The sequence below is a fragment of the Humulus lupulus genome, chromosome 8 (assembly GCF_963169125.1).
Source record: "Humulus lupulus chromosome 8, drHumLupu1.1, whole genome shotgun sequence".
Taxonomy (NCBI): domain Eukaryota; kingdom Viridiplantae; phylum Streptophyta; class Magnoliopsida; order Rosales; family Cannabaceae; genus Humulus; species Humulus lupulus.
In genome coordinates, this window is record NC_084800.1 from 6103883 (window position 1) to 6116018 (window position 12136).

The following is a 12136-nucleotide window of genomic DNA, read 5'->3' on the forward strand; positions in this document are numbered from 1 at the left end:
CATTTTTAAACTTTAGAAAGAATTTTCAATATTCCTCGTAGTCTAATCTTAACACCGAATGTTTTACTAGCTTATCACTTTTAATTAATTTAATGATGATATATATATATATATATATATATATATATTTATCGCATGCGGTATTCATAATTTGAGAACTTTTTTCTTTTTCTTTTTCAATTGATTCGTCCCGTATTATACTTCCGCTGAAACTCGATACTTTGATCAGTTAACAAAAATCAATTTTGTCACTTATTATTACTAGTATTATTATTTCATATTATTTGCAATTAACCCAATTTAGCTTAAATTATAAGACAAAAATGGCACTATGCTACATCCATATCATTTCAGATTATGTATGGGACTCGATCTATGTAAGTAAATTTCTTGCTAGTTCATCAAAAAATCTCTCTCAATCTTATAGCATTCTTCTCCACCTAAAAGAAATAAGAGAGATAAGACAGAAATTGATTTTTTATTTATTTTTAAAAGGACTTTATTGATAAAAAAAATTCAAAATTTTAACCTATAAGATTATTTTTATAACTCAAGTTCTATAAATAAATAAAAATTAGGGGATGTTGTTCAGTACGGGATGCGTTATTGCCCAAATTATATATATTATTTATTTAAAAAAAACCAATTAAATACTTTTAATTTTTAGTACGATCGAGCTAGTTTCCTGATTTGATAATATTAGTATTTTAATATTTAGATTAAATTAAGACTAAAATACTTAATATTTTCAAAATATTACACTTTTATACCTATTTTTTGTGTGGAAAATATACTAGATGTTTTTAAAATATTACACTTTTATTCCTAATTTTTTAAAATGTACACAATATTTTTAAAATGTTACACTTTTATACTTATTTTTTATTATTATTTTGAGAAATAATAGTAAAGGCCAAAGAAAAATATAGGTTTTTTAATTTTAAATTATATTTACCTTCTTATTCTTTCTCAAAATAATAAAAAAAAATCATTAAAAATTTTAATTTTAATCAAAATAATTAAAGGTTATATTTTTCATTCACTTTGTTTTAAAATAGTTATATTTTAAATTGATGGAAAATATAAGTTTTCACTTCTTTGAAATTATTTTTTATTAATTTTAATAAAATATTTATTAGTTTTGTTTTAAAATATTTATTTTGAGAAAGAATAAGAAAGAAAAAATAATTAAAAAATTATATTTTTCCTTTAATTTTTTATTATTTATCAAAATAATAAAAAAAAATAGATATAAAAGTTCAACATTTAAAAAATATTAGGTATATTTGATAAAAATACATCATTTTGAAGATTTTGAGTATATTGATCGCAAAAAAAAAAATTAAGTATAAAAGTGTAAAATTTTGAAAATATTAAGTATTTTAGATGCGATTTACTCAAATATTTATATTTATTTATAAATATTTTTTTTTCAGATTCTAATAACATATTATGAATTAATTTTGAAAATAAATAAAACAAAAATTGATATTTGCGGCATAAATACCTAATGTTTTATACTTGTTACAGTTAAATACCTAATTTTTTATTTTTACGGCAAAAATACTCAATGTTCAATATATGTTAAAGATAAATACTTAATCATTTTTCTTTGCGTCAAAAATACTTACTGTTTTTAAAACATTACTTTTTTCAATACCTACTCTGTTGGAGCTGTTAAGTGTTGACTCAACAGATATGTATCACTTTGTAATTTAAGTATTTTTATTATCAAAATATGTATTTTTTAAATTTGTATTAATTTAAAATGTCTTTTCAATTCATTTTTCTAATTTGAAATATATATTTTTTTAAATAAATATGAAATGTACTGATTACAGAGAGATAAATATCTGGTTAGTTAATATGCTCAACAGTTTGGTATTGACAAAAGTAATATTTTAGCAACTTTAGATATTTTTGTAGCAAAAAAAAAAATTAGATAATTATTTTTTAACATATTATGAACATTGAGTATTGTTACACTAAAAATAAAAGATGAAGTATTTCACTGTATCTAGTTAAAACATTTCGTGTTTAAGCCCTAGATACCCAAAAAAAAAAATATCTAGAATAAATACATTACAAGTGTGAGAGTATTTCTAATGGAAAAGCTAAAATGTCTAATTCTTTATAATATAAATAAAAAATGATTAAATAGTATTTCAATAAGTGATGTAAACTTACATATTTTTTTACCTAAATGAATAGTATTTTTCTATATATATATAGGGAAATACTATTCATCAAGCTATAAATATTTTATTATTTTTTTTATAAACTTTTGTATATATATTAATATATAAGTGTTATATTTAATTATTTTATTTCTTAAAATAAATAAAATATTTTTAAAAAATATATAATATTTAAATAATATAAAAAAAATAAAAAAATTAGTGTATAGTATAATATAAAAATTTAAGATAAATTATAAAAACTTATGTTTTAGTAATATATTTTGTCTAAAAGTCACATAAACATATTTTATTTTTATACATATTCTTATAATAATTAACCCTAACTCCCATCAATACCTATCTACATTTACTAATAGAAAAAGTTGTGATTTGGTAGATATTTTAAAAGGAGGGAGGCAATTATACTGAGTGCAAAGAGGGGTTTTTTCTTCGTCTTCGGCGATTAGGACTGACGACGAAAAAGAAAGAACGACACACCAATGATAGCTTGCAGGTCTCTCTTCAGGTATGCTCTCTCTGTAATCCACCTTCAATTTCTCACCATGTTTTCACTGAATAACTAAACTAAACACCCTCTTACAACTCTTTCTCTCTGCACATATATGTCACTCACTCAACTTTGAACTGCTTCTTCTCTTTCTGAAACTTATACAAGCAAAAACCGCTAAATTTTATATTTTCTTTTTCATTTTCCCGTCTACCAAACAGATTATTGTGGCTCAAATTAATATCAGCAGTTACAAACACTTACACTGTCACACTTAACTTATCTGATATCTACCCTGCTCTATCATATTAACATATTTATTTAGATAAAATTAATTATTTTTAATACCTTAATGTTGGTTATGCTATGGTTGCAGAGCGGACCGTCTTCTTAAATTAACGAATTCTTGTAGTGCATTGAAGCCAGTAGGTCATTTTCAGGTTGGATTATTTAATTATTTATAGCAAGAATTAGTGGAGGTACTTTGGATTTTTGTTTAATAATTTTGTAGTTAATTGAATTTTAAATTACTTTTTTGATCATCGCTTGGCAGTTGCAGCCACAAATGAAAGAAATAATATTTTAGAAATTAAGAACATTTATTACTAAAAGGATCATTTTTATCCTTTTTTTCAATACAGATTCTCAAGAATTACATTGTCAATGAAAGTGAACTTCTGATCAAATTCAAAGTTGCCTATTAGTTTTGACATTTGTAGCGTCGAATCGTGCGACAGGGATATGGAACTTGTGATATTTTGAACCATAGAGTTAAAATGGCCGATAGAAAGGATAAGCACAATCAAGGAGGAAAGAGTAGAAAGCTCAAGTGTATTAATCCTGTTTGGAGACCAGTAACTACTCAAGCCAGTTCCTATCAAGGTTTAATTTGACTCTGACCAATGCGTATCTAACCTTTTCTTATTTGTTTTTTTAGTTTAAATTTATGAGGTCAAACATTAGTAATGTGTGTTATGTTTGTTGGATAACGCTAAGCTAGAAATGAATAAGTGTTCATCCCTGTGATCCAATCAAGCAGATATTTTCAAAATCTTCTTGTTATCTTTTTATGTTCACTTCATGAATTTCTTGAAAAGTTTCCCACTTGGTATTGGCCTTGTTCCTGTAAAATTATTGTTATATGTGCAGGATCTTGTGCTTATTTCTACATTTGGTATGCCTATGCATAGTGATCTGCCTTTCTTAATGTGCCAAGGGTCATATTGGTTATTGTTTTTGCTGGATCGTAACCTTCAATGTTGTCTTTGCAGAATGCTCATCAGAAGATGTCAAGGTTGAGTCAGAAAGTGAAATCATTATTGGCAGCTCATTATCTTCTGTTTCTGATTCAAATGCTCAAAATGTAGTGGAGGTAACTGAAGCAGTGGCTGAAATAACAGACTCAATCAGGAGATCAAGTGGAATGGTTGGTATCGAAAGTGATAGATTTTCAAAAGGAAAATCAGTCATTTCCGCCAAAAAGCATTCCATTTCAGTTGAGGTAAGGTCTTGGAATATATTTTTATCATGATTTGAGCTGTTTACTGCCTTTTTTTTTTTACAACCTTTCAGTTTATCATTTTTCATTGCCCACATCCCCACCCTTTTTTTAGGTGCCCTTTGCCTACATCGGATGTTGTTATTGCCACTTAATTTGAGCTACACCGTCATTGTCTTGGTATTCTACTTTTTCAGTGCTACCCCTTAAATTTCTTTCTTCCATTTGCAGGTTGGGGCTTCATTATTTGGATTCATCATAGGAAAAGGGTACAATACTGTGCTTAAAGAAAACTCAGACTATAATACGTGTGCTTATATTTCCATGTAAATCATAATATTTTCTCTCAGAGCATCTACTCAGAAACAAATTGAAGAGGAGATGGGAGTGAGCATTAAAATTCCATCGTCAAAAAAGGAAGATTCTGTTAGTAAGTTTTTAGGTTCTCATTTAAGTTCATTTGTCTTTGGATTTCATGGAAAATTGTAAGCCTGATGTTGACGGTGAGAACTCGTCAACTAAGTTGAGTTGGAAGAAATTATCAAGTCAGGATCGTCAATAAAAAAGTTATAGAAATCAAAGTAATAACTCAAGGATCATGACAGAATAACAATGGAGAAATCAATCAATCTTTCATTAACTCTCAAGCCTTTGCTACAGTAAAACTTCCAACCCCCTTTCAGGTGGTCTTAGAGTTCATTTTATAGTAGGCTCTAATGGCCTTAGGTACATAGTGGTCCAGGAGACCATGGGGTACATAAGTACTATGTCAGGGGAGTGGCTCCAGAGGTTGTGGTTGTACATCCAGTACAAGAGCAGGTGTCAGGAGAATGCCTCCACTACTTGTCTGTACCCATGTCTGATGAGTGGTGGCAGGTGTAGTGGCGCAGGTGTAGTGGCGCAGGTGGTAGTAGTGTCAACTCTGACCCTTAGCCGTAGACGTACGGGCCATAACTCTTATCCCAGCAGTTCCACTGACACTGGTATCCGTACTAGGTCGTACAAGTGTGTCTCATTCGACTCGTACTGGAGCCTCTAAGCATAGGGGTCTCAAGGTGTAAGGAATGGGACCCTTGGTGTGTGTTATGGACCTGGCGTGAGGTGGAGATCTTGGGTCCTTGGCACGAGATGCTTGAAGCCTCCCGAGGTCACTCACGAGTCTGATTGATAGGCATGTGGCCTTGACGAATGTCTAAGGATGTGTAACGAGACGCCCTCCTTGTGACCCCCTTGGCGACGCGACTCCCTAGCTGCTTACGAGGCCTTCCTCCTCTCGCGAGGCCACGCGAGGCCAGGCTTGGGCGAAGCCATGCGAGGCCACATGGGGCCATGCTTGGGCGAGCTTGGGCGAGGCCACGTGGGGCCATGCTTGGGCGAGGCCACGCGAGGCCGTGCTTGGGCGAGGCCACGCGAGGCCGTGCTTGGGCGAGGCGGCCAGTGCGAGACGGTGGCACGGGCTTCACAGGTGGGCCATGACAAGGGGCCTCGCGCATGATGGCCGAGCGAGGCCATGGGGCGTTGCGCGCGGGTGGCCGAGCGAGGCCAGGGAGCGTCGCGCGCGGGTCCAGCGAGGCCAGGGCAGCTTCATGTCTACGTCTTGCAAATGGGGGCCATATGGCAACGATCCCATGAGGCACGGGTCTAGATTCGTGGCGTGATAGCATGATGACTTCCCGAGACGGTGGTGGCCCGAGGACCTCACATAAGTCTCATATTTTGCCTTGGTGGAATTTGGGCGTTCACACTTGCCCCCCAGTCTAGGAGATGACCTTTAGGTGCTCTTGTAGACTATTCACCTTGATTCCTATAAATAGGCCCTCATGCATGGCCTAATATTTTCACCTTACTCCTTTGGCTTATTGGTTTGGAGAACCCTTCTTTTTTCAAGAGGTGAGAGGTTCAATCCCTCACAATCTCATTTTTACCATAGTTCTTTTTATTTGTTTTATTTTTTTTCACTTCATTTTTTTTTTTTACATAGGAGCTAGTTTTATAGTGTGTCTATTTAGTGACTAACACATCCTTTTTGCCTATTTTTGCAGACATGCTTTTTCGACCCTTTGGTGCTTTTCGCTCCTCGACCTCTTTTTGACCCCAACTTCGCTCTCTTAACCGCTTGAGGTATTGCTTGGGCGAGCTTGGGCGCGGCCACGTGGGGCCATCCCGGACTAAGTTTTCCAACTTGACCTTGGTTTCGTTAAGTTTTCCCCCTTTTCGCCTTCGGGACGTGTCAGCATACCGAAGAGACACGGTGTAGATCTGCACAAGGAAGTCAATGGCGTCAGCGATAAGTAACAAAAAGAAAAACACATGTACATCTATACATAATACTAATCGACGCAAGGTGCAAGAACTCACCCAGGCCGCGGCGCGCCTTAAGGTATCCCCAAGGTCTGGCTGAGTCACATTCCCTAGACCCCTCCAGTCGGAAACAGGGAGGCCCGAGGCAATTTGAATATAAAGTTGTCCATAAGATGAGGCCATCCTTGTCACCCAAGGCTCTGCCTCCGTACTGGGAGCATCTTGTTGGACAGGGACGGACAACCTGCTCGCCGAAGCAGGAGGGGGCGCAGGGAAGGAGAAAAACTGAGACCTTGGTAGATTAGAGGGGGGCTCCGTGAGGTCGATGAAATCAGCCCCCGGTAAGCCAATATCATGAGGAATCTGAGGGAAGGCGTCACAGCCATCAAGGCCAGGGGGAGCATAACATCCCGCTGCGACCTGCGGGTCCAGAGATTGAAAGGTCATGTCCTGGTCATAGGAGCCATAGGGGGGCATCCCCGGGGGACAGGGGGCGCTGATGAGATTCCCCACATTCAAGGGGGCATCCCCGGCTCCCCCTCGGCCTCACCATCGTGTGGGAACGGCGTAGCCGTAGTCTTCTTAGACCCAGTAACTGACCACAGGAGCTTGGGGTCAGAGACCGGGGACAGCTGGTGGCAGTTGAGGTTCGCCATAGTAAATAGGAACGCTGCCTTCTTCAGGGCAGAGTCTGCATTAATGAGGTTGTTTATGGCCTCCGCCTCCGGCCCAATGACCTAAGGATCAGCAAATTGCTCTGCATGATCCACGCCAATGTCAATACAAGCAAGAGTACGAAACAGTAAGTTCTAATAAGAAGAAAAGAAAGACCAGGGTACTTACTAGGGCCGACGCGAAAGTCTTCACGAACAGAGAGAGGGCCCTCTACCCAGAAAAAGTCTTATTTCCAAGACCCTGTGTTGGACACTGAGCCCTCTATCGAGGGGAGCTCGTTGTTGGCCTTCTGCAGGTAGTAGAAGCCCTTGGACTTGTGCACTGCCATGAGGTTGTACAGGGAGTGCACCTCTTGCGCCGTCGGGGCGCGTTCGACCTTTTCCTTGAACCAAATGAAAAGGCAACTTAGAGTCAACCAGCTGTTGGGTGACAGTTGAAGAGGGGCCAAGTCGAAATAGTTGAGAACCGCCACAAAAAACGGGTGCAAATGAATGGTACCACCCGCCTTCAAAATATGCTCACTCAAAGCCACATGACCCTTCCTAGGGCGGTCGGCCCGGCATGCCTCCTGAGGAGCATATAGGGTGTATTCTGGAGCGACACGGTAGTGCTTCACGATCTCCTTCAATTTGTTCGCAGACACATGTGACACCAGACTGGACGCCAGTAGAGGGGCGTCGTCCTCTTCCTGGACAGACACCTGTTTGCGTGCTTTCGGCATATCTGCAAAATCAAAAGAAAGATGTGAGGAAGAGGCAGAACACTTAACCCTCCATTTTTTCTTGGTAAGGATTGCCCTCAGGGGACTTTGAATCTGAGGACAGGTCGATAAATTCAGCCCCCGGAGGTATGTTGGACGGGTCGTCACTGGCCATGAGACCTCGTCCCGAAGGCGAAAAGGGGGTTCACGTATGAACGAGGAAAAAGCTACAAAACACAAAGGAATAGGCTTAATATCTCTAGGTGCAAACGCCCTAAATGGCCCACTACAGGGTGTAAAAAAAAGAGGGGCGTGCATATGGTCAAATTCACTACAGGTTCAGGCTAAGGTACCCAATCCCGAGTACTGCTAGTTTGGACCCGATAAAAATAAAAGAGAAAAGGAAAGAAAATATACCTCAAGCGGTTAAGAGAGCGAAGTTGGGGTTAAAAAGAGATCGAGGAGCGAGAAGCACCAAAGGGTCGAAAAGGCGTGTCTGCAAAAAATAGGCAAAAATGATGTGTTAGTCACTAAATAGACACACCATAAAACTAGCTCCTATGTAAAAAAAAAAAAAAAAAAAATGAAGTGAAAAAAAATAAAACAAATAAAAGGAACTATGGTAAAAATGAGATTGTGAGGGATTGAACCCCTCATCTCTTGAAAAAAGAAGGGCTCTCCAAACCAATAATCAAAAGGAGTAAGGTGAAAATATTAGGCCATGCATGAGGGCCTATTTATAGGAATCAAGGTGAATAGTCTACAAGAGCACCTAAAGGTCCTCTCCTAGACTGGGGGGCAAGTGTGAACGCCCAAATTCTACCAAGGCAAAATATGAGACTTATGTGAGGTCCTTGGGCCACCACCGTCTCGGGAAATCATTATGCTATGACGCTACGAATCTAGACCCGTGCCTCATGGGATCGTTGCCATATGACCCCCATTTGCAAGACGCAGACATGAAGCTGCCCTGGCCTCGCTGGACCCGCGCGCGACGCTCCCTGGCCTCGCTCGGCCACCCGCGCGCAACGCCCCATGGCCTCGTTCGGCCATCATGCGCGAGGCCCCTTGTCATGGCCCAGCTGTGAAGCCCGTGCCACCGTCTCGCACCGGCCGCCTCGCCTCGGAGGGCCTCGCCCAAGCATGGCCCCACGTGGCCTCGCCCAAGCATGGCACCACGTGGCCTCGCATGGCTTCGCCCAAGCCTGGCCTCACGTGGCCTCGCGAGAGGAGGAAGGGCTCATAAGCAGCTAGGGAGTCGCGTCGCCAAGGGGGTCACAAGGAGGGCGTCTCGCTACGCATTCTTAGACATTCGTCAAGGTCACATGCCTATCAATCAGACTCGTGAGTGACCTCGGGAGGCTTCGTGCCAAGGACCCAAGATCTCCACCTCACGCCAGGACCATAACACACACCAAGGGTCCCATTCCTTACACCTTGAGACCCCTATGCTTAGAGGCTCCAGTACGAGTCGAATGGGACACACTTGTACGACCTAGTACGGATACCAGTGCCAGTGGGACTGCTGGGATAAGAGTTATGGCCCGTACGTCTAGGGCCAAGGGTCAGAGTCGACACCATTACCACCTGCGCCACTACACCTGCCACTACTCATCAGACATGGGTACAGACAAGTAGTGGAGGCATTTTCCTAACACCTGCTCCTGTACTGGATGTACGACCACAACCTCTGGAGCCACTCCCCTGACATAGTACTTATGTACCCCATGGTCTCCTGGACCACTATGTACCTAAGGTCATTAGAGCCTACTATAAAATGAACTCTAAGACCACTTGAAAGGGGGTTGGAAGTTTTACTGTAGCAAAGGTTTGAGAGTTAATGAAAGATTGATTGATTTCTCCATTGTTATTCTGTAATGATTCTTGAGTTATTGCTTTGATTTCTATAGTTTTTTTATTGACGATCCTGACTTGATAATTTCTTCCAACTCAACTTAGTTGACGAGTTCTCACCGTCAACACCTGACATCTTCAGCTGCATTATGTTTGGTTTCTCCTTTACAATAGTGTTAACCTTGTTGTCTGATATAGTCATTGAAGGTTTTTCAATTGAAAGTGTAACTCAAGCTTCAGCAAGAATCCAAAGTATCATTGATCAGGTGAGTCACCTATTAGTAATTCACATAGTTCGAGGCAATGCCGTTTTATTTTAGTCTGTGGTTCAGTTCTTTTTGTTGCAACATCTTAAAATATGTCATCTTCAAAATTTTGTAATTCTTAGTTATTATGTGTCGTAGTGACTGTTTTCTTCCAAATATATATATATATATATATAAATATATATCTAACATTTTTTAATCATGAGGCTATTCACCTACTATTATGAGCAAAACTAATAATTTTCCTTTTCCAAATCTTTCTTTCTGAACAACAGGCAGTCAAAAGCCCAAGCCTTAATTACTCTCACTTCATTTCACTTCCATTGGCAATACATCCTGAATTAGTTGACAAGCTTATTATGTTCCAGAACTCTATTTTGGAATGTGATGATCCTTGCCTAGAAAAGAATGCAGGCAGTGATTCAATTGTAGATGAAGGCCAGAAGTTAGATAAAGGACCTGATGTTGCTGTTGAACTAAAAGTTGATACTGACAAAGAACGTGTTAAAGTGAATTTAACCAATGTACCTGTTGTCAGTTATGCACCTAAGGCTAAAACATCCACGTCTTCTACTTTATCTGGTACAAAATTTGTCATACTTTGTGATAGGTTTGCATAAAGGACTTCTTGTAATATGTTTATTTTACCTGGTTCTTAGCTTTACCTTTGTATGTGAATATTTATTTTGAATGTTATCATCATTGAAACTGACTAGAGATCATCGTCATTCTTTGTTATTCAGTTGATTATTTACGTAGGCTTCCTCCCTTAATTTGTTATTAATATATCTAAAGCTCAATGTATGAACTTGACAGACATGAGGATTGACAAATCCATATTCATTAAGCCAAGAACTTTCCACTTAACTATTCTCATGTTAAAGCTGTGGAACAAGGGACGAGTTTCTGCAGCTGCTGAGGTCTTGCAGGTAAATTTGAGTGAGAAATTGATATCAGCTGGTGCCTGGGAGTCTTAATACTAATCGTTAAGCTGTTCTATTTTATTCCAGAGTGTCTCTTCTAAGGTGATGGAAGCCTTGGAGAATCGGCCTGTCTCCATTAGACTACGGGGCCTGGTAAGATTACCAATCCTTCCAATTGCTAAGTTCTGTACTAATGACTTTATCATTGGAAGTTGGAACTGGTAAGATTACCAATCCTTCCAATTGCTAAGTTCTGTACTAATGACTTTATCATTGGAAGTTGGAACGGATGCCATTAGGCTTAAAAATGTTAATAATTTTTAAAATATTATCATAACAAGAAATAATCCTTCATATCTCTACAGGACTGTATGAGGGGTTCTTTGGCTAAAGCGCGAGTTGTCTATGCACCTGTGGAAGAAATTGGCAGTGAGGGCAGACTTCTACGTGCTTGCCGTATCCTAAATTCTGGAGAATTTCAATTTATGATTTGCTATACTTGGAAGTTGAAATTTTTAAAACAAAAATTATAAATAAATAAAAATATTGTGTCAGTGTCTTTATATTTTATAGTAATAGTTCGATACCTTGGTAGTTTCTTTAGCTTTCTGCTTTCTTAGAGGTCATTATCGATGCATTTGTTGAAGCTGGACTTGTTCTTGAGAAAGATGCTAATCAAAGATTGAAGGTATGATGTAAAATCTTCAATACGATTATATGTTTAACTCCTTCAGCCACTACCATGCATGGGTTTATTGAACATGTTAACAGCATACTTTTATTTGGGACTAATATCTATTGTACTCTTGATTTTCTTTGATTCTTTATAACCAAAGCTATGAATTTGAGAGGTGCATATTTCCAATCTGTGTTACTGTTGTCACAATTGTTCAGCCTCAATTCAGTGTGTTTGGTGCTTGAGGCTTAAGTCTAATATGGGAAAGAAAAAACAGAAAAGCAACACACACTGCTCATACTGGCACATGAAGTGTCATCCCAACTATATGGATTAACACATCCTTAATACTTACCAGTTACCCATTCAATTCTTCTGTGACACGTTTTCTTTATCTTGAGGTATATACTATTGCATTAACTGTTTATTCTCCTTTTCAAATTGCAGCTGCATGCTACTGTGATGAATACAAGTCATAGGAAAAGGTACCATTACCTTTTGACCCTCTTAAAATTTCTCTCGTTCCTTGCTTAATGTTGTTTACAAGAGATAGCT

At 38.2% G+C, this 12136-nt stretch overlaps 1 protein-coding gene and 1 long non-coding RNA gene across 8 annotated transcripts in view; one reads left to right on the plus strand and one right to left on the minus strand.

Moving 5' to 3' along the window:
• The first annotated feature begins 2574 nt into the window (after window positions 1–2574).
• Window positions 2575–12136, plus strand: part of LOC133794334 (uncharacterized) — a 39862-nt gene continuing 30300 nt past the window's right edge. For 3 of the 7 annotated variants that reach the window (XM_062231544.1, XM_062231550.1, XM_062231546.1), the window contains exons 1-13: window positions 2575–2706; window positions 3065–3128; window positions 3426–3570; window positions 3960–4189; window positions 4418–4455; window positions 4537–4616; window positions 9915–9982; window positions 10258–10564; window positions 10799–10911; window positions 10993–11058; window positions 11271–11361; window positions 11526–11593; window positions 12029–12066. In XM_062231544.1, the coding sequence (XP_062087528.1) occupies window positions 2681–2706; window positions 3065–3128; window positions 3426–3570; window positions 3960–4189; window positions 4418–4455; window positions 4537–4616; window positions 9915–9982; window positions 10258–10564; window positions 10799–10911; window positions 10993–11058; window positions 11271–11361; window positions 11526–11593; window positions 12029–12066 (1334 nt within the window). In that variant the 5' untranslated portion in view covers window positions 2575–2680. Of the gene's footprint in view, window positions 2707–3064; window positions 3168–3329; window positions 3571–3959; window positions 4190–4417; window positions 4456–4536; window positions 4617–9914; window positions 9983–10257; window positions 10565–10798; window positions 10912–10992; window positions 11059–11270; window positions 11362–11525; window positions 11594–12028; window positions 12067–12136 lie in introns of those variants that run through there. The other 4 variants (XM_062231551.1, XM_062231545.1, XM_062231547.1 and 1 more) reach the window with 4 other exon arrangements.
• Window positions 4646–9934, minus strand: LOC133794335 (uncharacterized). Its single transcript, XR_009875188.1, has 2 exons — window positions 9846–9934; window positions 4646–4677 (listed from the first exon to the last, which is right to left on the minus strand). It is a non-coding gene; the product is annotated as an uncharacterized LOC133794335 (long non-coding RNA).